General features: G+C 27.3%; 2 protein-coding genes across 2 annotated transcripts in view; one reads left to right on the top strand and one right to left on the bottom strand.

Annotated features, from left to right (window-relative positions):
- The window catches only part of LOC118067109 (octopamine receptor beta-2R-like), a 54,805-nt gene extending 34,900 nt beyond the window's left edge, over positions 1 to 19,905 (bottom strand). Inside the window, exon 1 of the mRNA XM_035083681.1 lies at positions 19,881 to 19,905. The gene's annotated coding sequence lies outside the window, so the exon portion shown is untranslated. The remainder of the gene's footprint in view (positions 1 to 19,880) is intronic.
- Positions 2,651 to 5,561, top strand: LOC118067103 (facilitated trehalose transporter Tret1-like). The gene is made up of 5 exons (XM_035083667.1): positions 2,651 to 2,888; positions 3,038 to 3,288; positions 4,112 to 4,513; positions 4,740 to 5,016; positions 5,110 to 5,561. The coding sequence occupies exons 1-5, from the start codon at positions 2,804 to 2,806 to the stop codon at positions 5,505 to 5,507; spliced, it is 1,413 nt and encodes a 470-aa protein (XP_034939558.1). The 5' UTR covers positions 2,651 to 2,803; the 3' UTR covers positions 5,508 to 5,561.
- Positions 19,906 to 20,599: the final 694 nt, after the last annotated feature.

Genomic DNA, 20,599 nt, shown 5'->3' on the forward strand with positions numbered 1-20,599 from the left:
AAAATTATTAATAAAATAATATACAAATTTATTCTATTTTTAATCTCAATTACTCTTTTTTGCCTCTAAATGTTTTTTTTTACATAAAATATACACTTGATAATATTTTTTTAAGGAATAATCATTGAAATTTGTATAAATCAAGTTTTTATTTAATTTAAAAAAACAAAAATAATTATATTAGATTAATTCAGTAAAATTCAATAAAATAATGATACCAATTAGTAGGATTGTTCTTATTCACAGTTATTAAAAATAAATCAAAATGTCCACATAAGCAATTCCATAGTAATTATTGACTAAAGGATTATAAGATTAGAGAATTTAATAGAAGATTAATAAATCCATTGATGTCTTCTTGAAATTTATTTCCAATGTGAACTCAATCATTCAATCATACTTTAAATTATAAGTGAAAAATACACCTTTATATTTTTCAAACTTTATCAAGTTATAATACAAGCTTAGGAAACTTTCTAAATTACTAGTTAATATCCAAAGTAGATCAAAAGTTGAATAAAATCCCTGATTGTGACTCTCATCGTTGAATTTGATGGAAAATAATCCAACAATGATTTTTATTGGAAAAAAAAATCACAGTTATTCAAAATATCTAACATTTTTCTAATTTAAATAGTCAAGAAGTATTTTGACTTGAATACAAATGGCTCTTGGAATAAATAAAACAACATACTGAAGTCTTCAGATAAACAATAGATGAAAAGTTAGCAATGTCTATTTGATTATGAAAATATTACATTACAAATGTGACACTCGACATCACCTTTCATTTTATCATTAAACTTTATTGCTGAGCTGATTTAAAATGTCTACAGTGTTGGGTCCAGGTTAGGTAGCAGCTAAGAAAGCTAACTAATCAGATGTATTTTATTTGTATGTCAACATAACCAACTGTGATTAGTTATTCATGAATTATTCAAAGTTTGAATTGTATTATAAAATAATATATGAGAAAGTTCAAAAGATCTTGAAAAATAATTTATCACTACATTGCAAATCGGAGTATTTTAAAACTAAACACTTAAAGTGTTTACAATCTTAAATGCCATGAACAAACCATAGTGATTTTGTGAACAAATTTTAATTTTTTCTTCGTGCTTATCAAAATACTATAGTTTGTTTATGGTGTTCATCATTGCAAACACTTGGGTGTTTTATTATGAAACACGTTAAGGGTTTTAGTATTAAACTCTTAAATGTTTCCAGATTTGCAGTGTACAAATTAACAAAGAAATAAGTGTATTCATTTATTGATAAATATTCGCAGAGGTTTGAGATTTTTTTGAGTGAAAATTCATTGTCAACTTGGTGAAGTGAAGTCTAGGAAGTATTATTGCAAATATAATTAAATTATTATGAAATATAGCTAAACATTAAATATTATTGATTTTATTTATTTATTTATTTATGAAAAATAAACTCAACAATTGTAACGATTAGCATAAACTCAATGAGATGGAATATAATAGTAAATAAATAAATCCTTGATGATCATCATTATATAAAATTACAAAAATAAATGTTTAAATACATTGAAAAAAATTCATCCCTTTGTTTCACAATCTTGTACCCAGATATTTGATAAATGAATAAATTAAAATTCATCAACAGTTTGATTAAAAATTTTTTTTTTAAATAAAAATGCTAACTGGTCATACAAAATTAAGATGCTTCTATAGAAACTTGAAATTTTTGCGAGTTCAAAATAGTTGAAATTTTCCATTCTTCTATCAAAAAAACAGTGGAAAGTGATAACGAAGGGAAGTTTTTACAGATACCAATAAAACCTCAAAATATCTTAGCGTTGCATTTATTCCCGAATAAAACGATGACGTTGGTTTAATATACATAATAGTGAGAAAATATTGAAAGGAAACTGCGACGATAATGCACATTATGTCCAAGCGGTTGATGATAACAGTCCTATAAATTTAACCTTATCCCTACTTCGTGAATGAGATGAACTACGCCAACTTAAAGGGCATTGGAGATCATAAATTTACTCATTTGACCTGAGAAACGTTTCTGACAAAACAAAAAAAGCATTTTGCAAGGACAAAGCTTTGACCTTGTCTACATATATAAGATCCTAGCTTCCTGGAGCTTAAATGAGATCAACAATATGTGAATTAGCTGTGATGATACAGACAAGACACATAAGTTACTTTGCATAAACATTTGAATGCATTGTAATGTCTTCTCGAATCATAAATATTTTTAACATTCCAACATTTCTAGGACGTAATCACCGAAGCATATCGTAATTTTATCAAACATGCATGACATTACATGTATACATTTAAAACGCTTGAATATATCACTCATATTTTGTTATATGGCATTGTTCTCTCAAGAAAATTCTTTTCTCTACTTTCTGTTTATCTTAAAAATGATTTTTATTTCAACGTTTTCTTCTCCTTCTTAATGATATTTAATGATAAAAGCTAAAAATATAAAATAATGTTATTTTTAACATGCATGAAGTTTACGTCAATAAAAATAACTAAAAAAGAAAAAAAGGAGGAAAGAAAATGGAAGAGAGAGAAATAGTGACATTATATTACACTATTTAGAGGCTATTTTGTTTGACAAAACAGTACTCACATTCTCAATCAAATCATAGTGAACATTGATATCGATACCAACAACTTGAGCCTTGACGTCGTTTGTATTAGTCATGCAAGCAAATTCTCTACTCCAATACGTAAAAAATAACTCTGTTGATCATTTTTTTTCTTCAATTTCACTTGTTTCATAGTTTGTAATTAAATAAATTGAAACAATGGCCTCACCATCTGAAATAGATACTACAACTTTAGACAATTATCGTCCAAAGAGGTTGAATCAACATCTAGGAGCTATCTTTGGTATGTAAAATCATTTTCCCAATATTTCTTTTATAAATAGAATAATATTTTAATATTGAATATCGTAAAAAATGATGTAAATCAACCAAGATGTTGAAAATTGATACTGTAATTCATAGAATTATATGATTTTATTTTTAAATTTGTAGCATCTCTGAGTGGTTTTGCACTTGGAGTGAGTTTAGGTTGGAATTCTAGTGCTGGTGACACATTTAGAAATGTTTTGAACGCCACAGGCACTGAGATAGGGCTTGTGGGTGGCATCTTAAATGCTGGAGCCTGTGGCGGAATTGTAATGCTACCGTATATTCTTAAATTTGTCAGCCGAATTACTAGTATTCTCCTTACGATTCCCATTTATGTAACTGGATGGCTCCTCATCTGCTTAGCAGATCAAAAGGTTAGTTTTTTCCAACTGTTATTACATTTATTCACTGTATCTTGATTTTTATATTTCAACATGTACAAATGGATCATGTTTGTTCATTTAATTTTTTATTGAAGTAAATTTAAATGTTGGAATTGATAATACATCATAAATGGCATTGCTCAAGGCTATTTTCAAATGTTTACAATTATTTTAATTGGTATTTAATTGGTCTATGGTGGTGTAATAAAGAGAATAAAATTAAATGGTATCAAGTCATTAATTTTTATGAATTGGAATTGAGTTGAATAGTTAAAAAAAATATTAGCATTATTTAGGGAGTTATTACCAAGCTAAAAAATAGTGAGTTAATAGCATTGGAGATGTCAGTGTTATTTAAATTGATGGGAAAACAAATAAAAATCACATTGATGAAATTTTGTTGAAGATTTAAAAATTGTTTTATAAATATGATTAAAGTGAATCGAAATTATTTATAAAATAATTTTTATTTATTCTTCAGTTCCAATTTATGAGACCATATTTATAAATATTCCACACCATTTTTCAATTTTATTAAAAATAATACAAGATTAGTGCATATTTTTTAGATTTAAAGTAATCTTAAGGAACTAATTAATAATTTATGCAGAAAAATAATCATTAAAATATATTTATTGCGTAAACAATGTTATAAAAAAGTCCAACGATGATAAATATACTGTTTTTTTAAAAAAATTATTAAACAAAGTAACAATAAAAATGTTAGAGTTTCTAAGATTTACTTGTACACTTGAGAGGTATCAAATATTATTGCACATCATCAAAGATAAAAATGATTAAATGTTTATTACAGGTCTGGAGTCTAATGTTTGGTAGATTTCTTTGTGGAGTAGCTGGTGGAAGTTCATGTGTTCTAGTACCACTATTCATTGCCGAAATAGCTGATAAAAACAGTCGCACTCGTTTATTGATTTACTTTCAGCTTTTAATTAATTGTGGAATTTTTTACGCCTTCCTAACGACCTACCTTCTTAATGAACAAGACTCTATTTGGAGATATAGTGTTACTTGTGCTATCAGCTGTGCACCAATAGTTTTAGTAGCTACATTACCAGAAAGTCCACTTTATTATCTAACAAAAAAAGACAATGATGGTGCTCTTAAATCCTTAAAGTGGTACAGAGGTGAAGGACACACTAGTGATGAAATAGAAGATTTACAAACTATAATTAAAACTAGAAATTCGAGTCTTCAGGTAAAATCATGATTCTAATTAAAATTAATGAGTTTCTAATATGATCATTTTAATCAAGTCTACTTTTACCTACTTATGTTATTATCTTCTGAAGTCTTCCTTCATGAACACAATATTTCATTCGAGAAATTTTCATTAACGCTCTTAATTTCATTCTCTTCTCGGTTGGTCTTACTACCTCTACTAAAATCTTCCTTCCATCCTGAAATTGGTGTGTACGAATAAGATCATAAAGAACTGTCGCGTTAAATGCGCCATTATCGTATGCTATGGAGTCATTATAACTCAACAACTAAGTGGTGTCAATGTTTTAATATTTTATGCAACTGTGATATTCAACAACAGTGGATCTGGTGAACTAAGTGGAAGTCAACAAACTCTTGTTGTTGGAATAGTACAAATAATATCCAGTGCTTTATGTATGATACTTATTGATTTTTTGGGACGACGAATCCTCTTAACAATATCAGGAATTTTTATGGGGCTTTTCATGATGACTTTTGGTAATTTTTTTCATCTTTTTAATATTATAATCACTAATAATAATAATAATGATCATGGTAACAGTAATGATAATAATAAACTTTAATGTTTAGGGTGGTATAGCAGTGTAAGAGACAACGATCCCCAATATTATGATGAGACATTTGGTTGGATACCACCAGCTTGCATGATTCTCTACTTCTTTGCATTTAATATTGGTCTGGGACCAATATCTTGGTCCATCTTGGGTGATATTTTTCCGAATGAGATAAAAACAGTAGGCGCTGCCAGTGCTGCTTTTCTCAGCTGGCTTATATCCCTTATTGCCACGATGACCTTTGGCGAACTTGCCGAGTCACTTGGAATTTCCAAGACAATGTGGCTTTTTGGTGGGTCTTGTTGCCTTGGTGGGATATTTTGTGGTATCTTTGTACGTGATACCAAACACATGAGTTTGGCTGATATCCAACAAAAATTTGCTATTGATCCAACAGAAGTTACCATCAATTAAGTCACTTTATTCAATCTAGTGCTAAAAAATATTATACACTGATGTTAAGTTAACCATGTGAGTTCATTGTATATTAATAGTTGAATATTTTTAAGAAAATATAGAATAATTATTAGTGAAAATGAGTGTGATGATTGCGAACATGACTTCTAACTCGATAAGTAAACCATTCGTTTTCGTAAATTACTGTGTAAATTTATAACAAGCTTAGGTGGATATTCTGGATGAGGGGGAGGAGCTGAAGGTGAGGAGAGTAAGTATCATGACTCTGAAGATCGAGATAGTCAGTGGCTTGGATAGGAGCCAAACTGACTGAAAAGCTCTTGGTGTATTTTGTTCTAGAATGAGAAATTACTAACAGATGTCAGGTAAACTCTGAACACGTACCTTCATGCTTGTATGCCAGAACATTCGACTAAGAAGAAGTAGAAGAAGAAGAAAAACCGACTAATAATGTCCGTAAAGTAAATAAAATTTTATTAATACAGTAATTTAAAAGTCAATTCAATGTTATTTGTTTCTAAATTTATTCTGGCTCTTCTATTATCTCAGGACTTTTTTTTTGTATCCAAACGTATTCTATTGCTTTCCAAAATGGTGGTGGTGGTGGTAGGCAGAGAGTCAAAAGTTCTATGAACTGATGTGGATTATTTAGAATATTGCCAGTTATCTGGTTCTTTTATTCTTGTCAACATACAGACTAGATTATTGGAGATAAAGTTCAATTCGAGAAGTTTTATCAGAAAAAGCTGCTCTTAAGGAAGAATAAGCTTACTGAACGTTGTAAAAATAAAGAATAAAATTGAAATAAGGGAATGAAGAAGAGCAGGCAACTATGTGACTTCTGAGTTTTTCATGCACGACAAACTCCAACTTTTACTCCGTTTGATGGTTGCCCTCCAGTAAATATCAATATATACCTCCATCTCAAGACTGTTGGCTATTTGAAATTCCAAATGGGATGTTTGCTCAACATCGAAGACCCGTAAAAAATGTTTACTCTCAACTATAAAACTAAAAATTCTCTGATTCGATAATCATATAATCCTATAGTTACACTTTAACATTTTTTATGGTTATCAGCACACATTTGGTATTTTTTATTTAGTGAAAAAAAGAATGAATTTTTACATCAATAGAGATCGAAATTGAGGTGCTGGTAACTATGCATCTGGTATCGATTCGATTCCAAGATGAAATTTTCAGGCTTCGAAATCTTTTTCTTTCACAGCTCGAGCGTGAAACAATTTTATCTGTAGTAGAGGGATGGTAAAGCTTCGAATCCATCTAATACGACCGAACACGTTACATCTGACTCCCCTATCAGTTTTTTTTTACGTACATAAAGCAACAGAATCATCAAATAACTCTGGATCAGACATTTTTCTCATTTCTAGTAATGGATTCTCTTTACATTTTCAGAGTCAAGTAAATATTATTCCAATAACTCTTCGGTAAATGTATGTGTGTGTACTCATAGACATTGATGATTAAAGTGACTGTTATTTTAAATTTATATTGTGATTATTAATTATTGAAGTCTTAATAATATATGGATTAATGAGACGAAGTTGAAAACTGTTATAGGATGAGTATTTCATAGATCTTATGAATTTTTATAGAATTGAAATGATAACAAGAATGGAATGTTTACACATCATGTTCAGGAATTTGTTGCTTTTTTTTTTCATTTTAAAAAATTTATTTGCTGATGGAACCAACGAATCAATAAATAATAATAATAACTGTAAAGAAATAAACAAAACAATTTTAAATATCAAAATAACACTTGAGTTGGATGGGATTGTTTGTAAATGATTTAAAAATTTTTGTTTATTGATAAAAATTCAATTTTATTCGATAAACTTTAAATTTTCTCTATTGATAATTTTTGTTTCGTTTTTATTTGATTTAAAGATATGTGCTCATTGAACTTTTGAACTTTAGTATATAAACTATAGTGTGGTTTAAAATGAAGAAAAATTAAAGTTTTAATTTTTAATTAGTTTTTTTTTTTAATATTAATAAAAAAAATTGTAATGAAAAAATAATTTATGTTTTAATTTAGACTACTAGTAAAATATAATAAAGAAGAGTTATTCTTCATAAAAAAAAGGACTGTAGTGGAGTATTTAATAGTGTCTTACGGAATGATAAAATTAACATGAAACGAATTCCTCGAGATGTTTTCCGGCATATTTCTCTACTAGAGAAGTTATTATATAAGTTAAAGAACTATAATTTTTTACAGAATTTAATTTCCGACAAAAAACATCTTGTGAACAGGATCAATAATTCAACTGTTTCAAAGTTACGAGTAGTCAGAGTTAACTGTTGAAATTCTTTATTTGCAGATGCACTTTCTAGGCAAACTATTCAGATTTTAATATTGGAAAAATTTAATAAACAGAGTAATTAAGATATTGAAAGTTTATTAAAAACTTCTAAATAGTAAATAAAAAATAATTAAGTGTACAAATAAATTTAAGTAATTTCTCTTCATTAAAACAAACAATAGAAATATGATGTTTTTTATTGATTATTTATACTCTTCAAGAAATGACAATGGTCTATACCTAAATTAATATTTGCCATTGTACAGGAGAATTGAGTATGGCATGTTGAGAATTTGGAGCACGAATATTTATTGATAATTGATTTTACTGAAATAATGAGCAACTTTGAAATAACTTGGTTAAATATAAAAAAATGCTTCTTTAATTTATTTCAAATAATAAATAAGAACTTAATGTTTACTATATTCAATAGTATAATGTAATGAATAAAAAACATTGAGAAAAATAACAAAATACTTCAAAAAAAATATCAAATAAAATGAAACTCGTATAATATATTCAACTTCAATTGCGAACTAGACAGACATGAAGATATTAATATTCTCATGAAAAACATGGACATGTAGTTTGTATCATTGCATAAAATGCAATAACATGGAAGCTAATACTATTATCATAAGAATGATTGGTAGTCAACAAAATTATTGACAGTTTTTTACGAACTTGATACCAAATCGTTATAAAAAGTTTAATTTTTTTTTACTTTTTGGTCAAGCTATTTTTAACTGCTGTATCATTTATTAACTATATTATTATTGTGTATAATATTCGGTGATAATAAATAAGAACTCGTAATAAACAGTAACTAGTGTTTACTGTGTAGTGATTACAAGCACAATTTGCGTAGATTTTTATAAATTATTATTATTGTTTTTGTTTGGGCTTATTGATATTTATTTAATTTAATTTAATTATTATTAAATTTTTATTCAGTATTTATTTATTCATATTAAATATTTATTCAGTACCACTGAAGATATCGACTTCGGACAAATTTCATTTTAAAGATAATACAATGAAAAAGATCTGAAAGAAGTCTAAACAAATTTAGTCCGGCCATTTTTTTCATAACAAAAAGAAGACATTACTGCAAATCTAAAATTTTGGAAGTGTTTTAAAATGACGTCACCCATTTGATTAATATTGTAGTCACTTTTTAGATGCTTGGAAGTGTCTAAAAAGTGACTACAATGTTAATCAAATGGATAACGTCATTTAAAAACACTTTAAGTGTTTTAAATTAAAACACTACGATTTGCAGTGATTTGAAGTAGATTCTGCTTATTAGATGATTAACATTAATGACAACTGAGGTCAATATAATATGATTGTTAATAACTTCATATGACTCTAGACAATTATGTATTGTTTATAACAAATTTAATTTGTTATAAACAATTACAAATGGTTTTAATTTATTGAATGATCATTACAATGATTATATTATATTCAACAAATATCAATAAAATATTGTTATAAATAACTTTATGTGATTAAATAATTGTATATTGTTTATAACAAGAGTAATTTTTTATAAACCAAAAGATGACAAAATAATGGATTTCAATTAATGGGAAGTTCGTCATCAGAGCACAAATTAAGCCCAGACCTATTTTTATTCAATAATTTTATCAATCTATTAAAACTAACAAGTTTAGTTTGGAAAGAATTAACTTAAATAATATTTAAGTTAACTATAAAAATATATTTGAACAAAAAATGAATATTTCCTTCTGAATAAAACATCAACAATATTGACACTAGTAGGCAACGATATTCACCGAAAATGCAATAGATAATTGTGTATCAGAATGAAATGGGGTTTGTCAGTGTGCAGCTGCAAGTCAAAAATTATAGCATTATATTTTATAACTAGTGGTGAACATGAGTAGTAAAGAGAAGAAGAAAAAGCGAGATGAAATCGATTTAGCAATATATCTCTATTTTTCTCATTTTTTCCATTTATCCATTCCTCACATTTATTTTATTTTTTATCGTTTTAACGCTGGCTGACCGCCATCTCGTCTCATATATACTGTACTCGTGGGTAGCATTAATGTCTGTTGATTGTGTAGTAAAATAAGTTGGATGATTGAAAAATATACTGAAACAACGAATATTAACGATATCCACAAAGTTAATCGACAACGTTACGTTTAGAGATGAAAAAATACTCGTTCATCCTATTTTATAACCACCATCATAATGGTGTCCACGTGAGTGCTTTTCTACGCCATCATGGATCCCACGAGAGTCTCGTGTAAGCGTTGGACAACAATTTCTACGTGAAAGCTTCGATGATCACTAATCTCGGACACTATAGTCCCTGAGAGAAGCAAATTGCGCTCTAATGCACTGATAAAAATATAAGCTTCCCATATACCCAGGAAAAAGCCCTATTTACATAGTCTAAGGTTAAATTAAAAAAAAAAAATACCTGTGATGTAAAAATACCGAAAAAAGTGTTATTAATCATCTTGCTCCATGCTGGAAAATTATAGCTAAAGTTTACGCTCGTGTTTGCAGATAGTATCGAACTGTCACTTATACTGTTAAAAAAAGACACGTGTTGCATGCTGAGCTATACTTTCAATCGATGTTGAATACCTCAGCGCAAATAGCTAGAAGATATGTACGATATTCTCTTTAAATAGCTTTATAATACCAAAATATCGGATATCTTGTTTTTTTTTTTCATTTATATATTTCTTTCGATAATTGGGTCATAAATTTTAACATCGATATCGCTTTTTCTGTCAAAACTTTCGAATTTACTGATCTACGTGACTGACTAAAATGCTGACAACACAAACGAGCTACGAATCCCCGAATCAACATTAAAGTTCAGAGAGCAAACGTCAAAAGTAATTCTACAATCAAACTTTTAAACTTGATATGAGAAAGAGAATAATTGCACATATTGGATCGAGGTAATTTTTTCTGTTTAATTCACTAAGTTTTTAGTCAGTTTGTCAAGTAAACTTTGAAGCCAAAGTTATTTTAAAAAAAACTTTGTTTCATTTTTTTATTTAAATAAACATTGTGTTGTCATTTTGCTCTTTAAAGAAATTAATATTTACATTTAGTAATAATTATTAACTTCAATCTTTGAATTTTATTACCATTCATTTTTAATTCTACTTAAAATATATTTAATTAATATTTATTAAGATTCAAAAGGATTTTATTTTAATTCACTAAAAGTATTTTAACGTGACGTTATTTATTTGATTAACATTCAGCCATTTTTTAAACACTTTTAGTGCATTAAAATAAAACACGACGATTTTTAGTAAATTAGAGATTAGTTTTTACATTTAAATCAACATTTAAAAATATCTAAGAGTTAGTGATATTTTCTATTACTGATCAAAGGATTTTTTTTGAAGCTCTTTATAGGAAATTTAAATCTGTAAGATTATTATTAACATCTAAAAAAAAATTATTACGTCAAGAATTATTATTAGAATGAACTTTGGATGTGTGCATAATTTTTTCAGCAAGTAGGGGGACATAAATATTACTCAAACTATTTATATTTTAAAAAAAAAAATTTTCTCCTGTTTGTAAAAGTGGTTTTTTGTAAGTAATTTGTCATAAACTTTACTAAAAAAAAAAAAATATGTTAACACCTCTTGTAATTTTGCTCAAAATTCTGACACAATTTGTGATATATCTTTCGTTAGAATGAATAATATTGAAAAATAAGTATGATACGTTGCAAAATTGGTTAAATAAATATAAAATAAAAAAACACTGAATTTATAGTACTTTATCTCGTAGTTAAGTGTACTTTTTTTACTTTTATACCATTTTATTTTTGTTCCGGTAGCATTACAATTTCTCTTCTACTTCTACAAGTAATCTACCATTCCGGAATTCTTTACTGTGAAGTTTCAAACCTCGAACTTACTACTCGAGAGAAAAAGCTCACGTGCAAAGTCTTGGGTTTCATGTTCTCCACCGACTTTTTTCGGTTGCTAAAAGAGAAGAAAATAGAAGAATGCCATTTTGTATCGATTCCAGACTTTGCTATGCAATTCATTTGTGTCTTCCTTCTTACAACTCCACTGAGTCTTGCAAAAATATTCTAATAAATATCTGAAAAATGGCAATGGAATAAAAATCTTTATAATATTTAAATTTTTTCACTATTAAATATATTTTAGAATCGAACAAAATAACTCGATAAATGATCAAATATTTATTAAACATGATAAGACAAATAACAGCAAAGATGTCTCAGTCACCAACTAAATATCAATTCAATTTTTTTATAACGTAAATATAAAGGACAGGTATTTTTTTTTATTCAAACATAACACCTTTTAATTCTCATTAAGTCATAAATTAATGTCTGAGCGTAGGCTGAAGCCTCTTAAAGGATTAAAATCAAGAGAAAAAAGAGACAAGAGATTGATATTTTCCTTTGTCCTTTTATGATCTTTTTAGAAAAGCCATAAGTTTTAGTAATTATTTAATATCATCTTCTTCATTGTCTGACCTATAACTTTTCTCATAATTTAAAACAATTGCTTTGACAAAAAAGAACATCGAAACTTTATCAAGCCGAATGGGTCTCTTTTGGAAGTTATGAATAACATAAATTTTTGAGTAAATGTATATTAATTTCTATAAAACTTTACTCAAAATTTCATTTTATGTTCTATTCTTTAGAATATTATGGTTAAAGTTTAATATATTTTTAAAAATGTTTCGAATTATTTTTGCCATTTTTTTTTCTCTATTATAAATAATGAAAAAGGTTTGTGTATTGTAAATGCAATATAGGAGCATAAAAGTTATATGAATTTTAGACTTTTTTCTTTGATAACAAAGTATTACCATCGTCTTTTGTAAACTCTAAGTGCTGCTTCGAAAAAAATTATAAATCCTTATTATTTTTATCTCAAGTATTGCAATTAACCCATTTCACTTTACAGTTTTCGAGTAAATTTTTGCGACTTCTACAAAAGATTTCAGTTGTAATTATAATTTAGTTTAATTGTTATGGGAAAAAATTTTGTAACTGACAAAGCGAATTTTTTTCTTTCATGAACAATAAAAATTTTCATTTTCACAATTATTAAAATTTTCAAATGAACATTACAAAAAATAATCGTGCATTTATTAAGATTAAATGTACAGTTTATCGGTATAACGTGCTTTAGATATCATCTGGAAAGTGTTAGATAAACGGAATGCAATCGATTAGCCAAAATGTAACGATCGTCCTAAAGTTTTAGAGAGATAGATAGTGAAGCTATTAAAGAAACCACAAGTCACGGGTTTACAAAGCTCTCATCTCTCATTCGAGTCAGTTAAACGATCTCTCGTTAGCTTTAAAGTACTTAAATCTGTTGTTCTAACCTTCTAGACAACTCCAGACATACTTGAACTGCAAATCTTCTCGATGAATAATTGAATTCTCGCGTTTATTCAATACCTTTTTTTTTGTTTCTTTCTTTTCTATATAAAATAAAAAAAATGATTGAAAAAAAATATATGGATGACATGACTTTTCAGTCACACTTGATATCTGTATGATGGTTGAATTTACACAGGATTGGAATTTTGCTCTTTATCAAATAATCTTATGAAGTGTAGGTGACAGTGTTAAGTATGGCACTAGTACAGTCCTTCATTTATTAAAAAAGACTTAAATGGAAAAATAGAAAAAAATTTAATAATAAAATTTTTTCTATATTCATTTATTGTAATTTTCAATGATGGAATATTTTACTAAATTAAAAAATATTATTTTTTTTTTGATAAATTAAAAAAAAAACTATACATTTTAAATCGTGAGTTGTTGAAAAACTAAAAATATAAAAAAAAATGTAGGGAATAATTGAAAAAATATTGTGACAGTTGGAAAAATGTGTTGATTTTATTAAATTAAAAAAATAATTTTCAATTGGTTATGATAAAAAATAATAGATAATATTGATTATTGATAACATGTTTACTCCATCTGTTCTATAAGCTACATGATACAATAACAAATATAGATATTGTTTACTTTTAATTCACTAATTAAAATACTTGTGAACTCTAATGTTATAGTTGATCAAATATTCCAGTACACTATAGGAATTGATTGACCTCTTTACATTGGAGTATAATTAATTATTTACATTAATGCTAATTCATTTTCATCCGAATTATCATTAATTTCTCACTCAAGAATTACAATTGTAAAGATCATGTTTACATTCCATTAATTTATTACTCCATTTGTAATTTTAAATAAATAAATATCTATTAATTAAATTTAAATTTAAAATTACAGAATTTTTTAATAATTATTTTGGAATTTTGTTAGGATTTCTTTAAGATTGCATGAAACTTAAAAGCTATCTTGATGAATAATATACATGATTAATAAGGAAAGTAATTCGTTTCGTTTTTAATTCACACCTTTTCATTCTAATGAACTATGAAAACTTTAGTACTTTCATTGAGGCAAAGTAAAATGAAAGTAATTTCAACAAGGAACATCTCTTATCACTAATTTTAATCATTTGTCTGAAAGACGACAACTTTTGTCGTTACTTCCTTTATCTACTTTTGTGACACATTGAAAAGGATGAAAACAAAAAAATAAAAGAGAGAATAAAACGAAAGGAAAAATATGAGAATGATCAAATGTTGGGGTTCACTTTAACTTAACTTTTATCGACGATCTTTGAGCAAAACCAAAAACTTGTTCAAACGTAGATTAAGATACAATAGAGATAAATCCTGCTTTGACTCAACTCACTTTTCCAACCAATTTGTAGAACTCAATAGTTTATCATATATCCACACAAGATCTTGTAAGATCAAAAAACTTCTTTCCAAAGGTCTTGTCGTCTTATTAAAGTTTTTTCATTACTACCTAAAGGATATAATAAAACTTTAAAAATAAAATACTCTTTGTGATAATGAAAAAAGATTTATCTTGTGACAACAATCAGTTGAGTTGTGTTTAATTTACTACAATAATTAAGAGTGATAAATTCATCATGAATAAAAATAAGTCTAAGATTGATGGTGTATAAGAAATTGTAAACTCTACAATGACATCAGCCTGTTGCTTCAGATAAAAAAATTTTAAGAATTCTTTTCTTAGGAAGAAGTATTGTAAATTTTTGTTGTAAAGAATTTTATTAAGCTTTAAAAATGTAAATCACACATAAGTCTAATAATAGATACTATAATATTAATATATATAATGAATTGCTTAGAAATAAGATTTTCAATGTTTTTTTAAATTTAATAAAAGTTCTTAGACCAAAAGAAAAAAAGCTGCTTCTTAAGAAAGACATCTTGATTCAAATTAATTTGCTGATCCATAAGCAGAAGAATGATTTGAATAAAAGATGATGGTTAAAAAAATAGTATATTACACTACAAGGGCAGAAAGTTGAAGTTCCTGCACTGCGCACCATGACGCGCAGTTTAAGGCTTTCAAACTTCTCTCCGTGTGGTGTATACTATTTTTCTTTATAGCCAGTCGAAAGTACGGAAAAAATTATATGTATTGCATCTAAAAACATTGATGCCTGCCCCGAAATTTGTGGCACGAGCGAAGCAAGTGTTGCTGGTCGGGGGGCAGGCATCAATTCATAAAAAAAACGAATAGAATAGAATATTATTATTTAATATTGAGTAGTTATGTAATAAAATTGTCATATTATTAAATATTAATCTTTCTCTAATTTGTCATTCATCTTTTTTATCATTAAATAACAACTACAACTTCATTAAAAAAAAAGACTGATAACTTTTGAGGTTATATGCAATCACAGTTGTTAGCTACTACTGACTGGCGGCAGTTTTACGTATCAGTGTGCACGAGAAAACTCTTTCGTTCCGCTGTTAGCTTCTTCCGGCCCGCTGTTGTAGATGGCGCGCAAGTGTTTCTAGCAAAGCATAAATGTTAGGCTTTCTGCCTCAAAATTGAAGCTGAAAGCACTTACTTTCGACCAGGGTATAAAGAAAAAGTTTTTTTTTATTTTAAAAGAAGTATTTTTTACTTTCACAATCAATGAAAAATTTTTCAATTCAAAGTGGCTACATCACTATAAAATTAGCACATTGATTGTCCAACCTTTTCAAACTTGTACATAATACTAGGGGATTACAGATAATTTTATCAAAATAGTTACGTTTATCCAAGTAACTAAAAAAAACTTTGAAGTTAAAAGGTAAATTTCCTCAAATGATTTTCCTTCATTGAAAATCCTTAGATGTTTCATCTCTGAGATATTAATTAACAAAATATCTAAACTTATATGCACATATATCTGCATACATGCAAGCAAATGTCTGTTCAATGATTTCTCACGCTCCAGCAATATAATTGCGGTTTCCTAGGGTGCAATAGATCCGTCTTAGATCTAGTCTCAATGCTTTTGATAAATATGGACTTAATTAAATTCCAAATTGATTGTTATTACTCCAAGTAATTGATTACCTTAAATGTACTATCGAAAATAATTTAACTTTATAACAACAATTTATTATAATGTTATTTAACAAACTAATCAATTTATTGAAACCCCAAAAGATCTAAATAGATCTTTTTGACTCATTAGATAAAATATCAGTGATCTGAGTGCGACCCGAAAGCTCCACACAATTAACTTCCCAGTGAAAAGAATGATAAGATTTAGCTAATTTACTATTTTTTCTGGTTTTTTGATTCTGCATAAAAAATGATTGGATTGATTTTGCTGAAAATCTAATCAGTTTTAAGTTGCGTAATTTGGCATCGAATGCAATTGGTTTCACGTTGACATCATTTTTTATTCTGAAATAATTGAGACGAAAAATAATTCCAAACACACATACGCACTCTCTAAAAATGAAACAGTGAAAAAAACTGAAAAATCAGTGAATATTCATTAATTTTGCAGTGTTGGAATACCTAATTATTTATCAATATTAATAATAAGATTATTATTAACAAAACTATTATTAATAAAATTATTAAACTTTCTAATTCTTACTGAAAATTCTCTAAATTTTTAACTTTATGACTTTTTCAAAGAAATGCAATAAAACTAAGATCACTGACTTAACGCCCAAATTTTCCAACTTTCTACGTTGGAACCTTTGCCCTACCATCAACCATAGTACCTAATACACACCATGCACTAATATAAATACGATTATCATTTTATAACTAAACAGCTCACTTACAATTCTTCCTTCGACAAGTCTATTCTAAATCTCTGTTAAAAATGATCTTACTTTAAACATTAAATAACGAATAATATCAGCTAGAATACAATTGTTTTGTAAATTGAAAATTACTTAAATAAATTTCGTTGGAATACAACCGCAGTGTAAATTGAACCACTGATTGAGTCAGTTGTATTATATTCACTGATTTTGCAGTGTATTTCATTTTTTTTTTTACTGTTTCATTTTTAGAGAATATAAACACACACAGACGTCCACTTAAAAGCTGTTGTATTCGATTCTAAGGATCTTGAAACGAAAAGATATGTTAAAATTTGGGATTGGCAAAATCGAACCCATTACTATAACTTCCCAGTCAGAAGTTAATATAATATTGTAAAATATAAGATGAAGACAAATATATTTAAAAGGAATGTTTATTAAAAATGACAGATTCAAATACAGAATCTAAAATATAACGTCTTATTTGTGCTAGTCTCAGTCAGAAATATAAATAAAACAAACCAGTCGCACGTTGCTATCAACCAACTCTGTCGTTTATCAATCCATCTATAGATAGACCCATGTTGCAAATTCAGGATTATGGTCAAGGAATATTAATTCAATATAGACTAAATTTGTTTTGTAGTTTTAAAAAAAAATATGGATACTTTATTTAACGATAGCGGATTGTGCTGAGAAGTTCATCAGTATCCTTCAGAGACTTGTCTAAGACTAACTAAAAATATTCTTAAACATTACTCTACAGTAAAAATAACCAATCCTTTCTTCTTTGTTCATATTTACAGATTTTTGCAGTATGTAGCATAATATTGAATAAAATCAAAGGGTCCTTTGACTGACCCAAGTACTTAAGGTTATATATTAAAAAGAGTAATAAAATAAAGAGGAATAGTTTGGAGTCCTTACAAATATGTATTAAAAATACACATGTTTATATTTCCTAAACTTAAAACTAAGTTGTTAAATAAATAAAGAATAAATTGAGATTTATTTTTGTTCAGAAAATCCAACAACATAAATATATTTAACAATATTTTTATTCACTAATTATAAAACAATTTAAAGTGATGTTAAAAAATGGAAGATAATTAATCTATAATCTCTAATATCCGTATAACGTTTATTATCAAAATAGTTTCCATCAACTTTTCTTATCATACTCTACCGGAAGGTATTATCGAAATCGTTAATCTATCAAACTTTGTTGGTTTAATTATCAGTAATTAGGAAGAGGGATTGAATGTGAGGCCAAAAGTCATTCAACACCTCATCAAATTCTAGCAGTTTATCTTTAAGAGATGAGTATGTGTTACAACTATTGTAATCTAACACACCAATCTCTATAATTTACGATATCAAATTCGCAATTTGAACACTTTAATAGCATCGGGTCAAGAGATTTCGCTAAATCTCTTGATGCTGACAATGAGTAGAAATAGCAAGTGCAGCACTTCATTTCATATCTCCTCTACATTCCCAGATAGATTTATTTTCGATGTGCAATCATTTGAAATGACGTAAATCACATGAGCATCTAGGATTAATAGAATATATATTGACAAATTATTTAGACATTTACAAATAAATAGTGAATTGAGATGTGATGTCAGAGATGTAAGAAATGTTTGTAGAATAACGAGATGAATTGAATGATAGTACTTGTGGCTTAACAATCAAGAGATAAAGTAAAGTATGATGCCAAGTGCATGTCTGTTTTGTCTTCTCTCATTTCAATTTAACTGCACTCACTTCAGGCGTGAGAGCTATCACTCTTTCACCTTTGGGAAGTGAATTCGATTTTATTTACATCCAATTTTCAGATATATGCAAATGGAAACGTTTTAGTTGGAAAAACACTAGGAATTAGAATTTTCAGTTTATAAATAGTGACTAATCAAAATGACAGAACAATGTTCCAACGAATATTAATTTTTCATCTAAAATTGATTTCATTTTATTTTTTCCTATGTTTTTTGTTCATCGTTCCATATGGACTGAGTTTAAAACTAATATGTGTTTATTGAAAAAAAAATTTATCATTCACAAAAAAAAAAAAAAATGTAGGTAAAGAAAAAATCAAGGGAAAATTAAATTAAAAATATTGGAAATTTTTTGAAAGGAGAAATGTCACACAGTTTTGTTCTGACATATTGTAAAAACCATTTTATCGATATCCAACGCTTTAGAAAAAATTTCACTCGCAATTATATTGTAAATAAATGATAAGAAAAAATGAAAATGTTTAGTTAATAGAAGACCTTGAGCTTTTTTTTTTTTTAATTTTTAATAATACAAAAGTTGTATAAATTTGATTTTTATCAGAATAAAAGTTGAGAACACGACCCTGATAAAATATTTGCCCTAATGTCGACATCCTAAACTCGCCAAACAATTTCATTTGCACTTAAAGTGCACTTTTATACAGTGACAATAAGTCACGATAGATTACGTGACTGTGGACATGTATATCTGAGCTAATGTGATCAGTGATCAATGATCGATATCGATAAAATAAACCATCAAGTGAAAGTTTCACTACCAAAATGTCGATAACGACTAGAAATATAAGTGTTTTAGATTATTCTCTTACAATAAAAATCATTTATGCTACAGCTAAAAATATTTTTATCATATATTATCCCAATAGAACAATTGTAATAACAAAAAGAAGCTCAATTAATAATCACAACATCCTTGAAAAAAATTACCTGGTTTTTAAACATGCAGGTCACTCTTTTAACTAAATTATTTAATGCTAAAAAGTTCATTCTACTGCAAAAAAAAAAATAGTAGAAAATAAATTAATTTTTATTCAACTCACCTCAGTGCTATTGATTTCCAGAAAATCCGAGTTTCCAGGAATTGGAAGGAGCTCTAGAATGGAATAAAGATAAGCTTTAATAACAACATGAAAAAATAACCAAAGAATATTAGCGAATATATCATAACTTTTTACCTTTTCCTGTAATATATTACATAAGCTATCAGCTGAAAATATCTCCTATACGTATGAGAAAAAATGGCACAGCTGCAACAAAGTGAAATTTAACATTATCATTCAAATGGTATAAAAAAACTGTAAATGTATATTTTTATACTCTTAAATGTTATGAAAGCAAATCATTCTGGTATGAATAAATTTGAATGTAATCAATTATTATGTTACATCAAACATCATTTTATGCTTAACTTATCATCAATGTTAAAAATTTGCTGGAGATTGAAGAGTTGATTGAAAATGTAAAAATATATATATATTTCAATCACAACATGAGTCCAACCAAGTTTGATAAGTAGCTTTCATTTTGATTAACTGGTGGATTATATTATATAAAATTAATAGTACCAATTTTAATTAAATGAATACTTTTGGAGATGATGAAAAAATTGAATTTATTCATTATGGTAGATGTATTTGATGGCTGATAACAAAAGGGTTTGAATTAATATTTATCTAGGTAATCTATGTAATCATCGTTCTTTTGATCATCACCAAAATCTACATAACCCCTATCGCATCATTCAGATCACTCTGGACAC

The sequence above is a fragment of the Chelonus insularis genome, unplaced genomic scaffold, assembly GCF_013357705.1.
Source record: "Chelonus insularis isolate UGA/USDA-ARS -01 unplaced genomic scaffold, ASM1335770v1 contig_124_pilon, whole genome shotgun sequence".
Taxonomy (NCBI): Eukaryota; Metazoa; Arthropoda; class Insecta; order Hymenoptera; family Braconidae; genus Chelonus; species Chelonus insularis.

Bases quoted from the DNA above. Each gene is read 5' to 3' on its own strand.
- LOC118067103 (XM_035083667.1), top strand. From the start codon at position 2,804: ATGGCCTCACCATCTGAAATAGATACTACAACTTTAGACAATTATCGT. The intron at 2,889-3,037 runs GTATGTAAAATC...TTAAATTTGTAG, and splicing joins ACATCTAGGAGCTATCTTTG to CATCTCTGAGTGGTTTTGCA. The intron at 4,514-4,739 runs GTAAAATCATGA...TGTACGAATAAG, and splicing joins CTAGAAATTCGAGTCTTCAG to ATCATAAAGAACTGTCGCGT.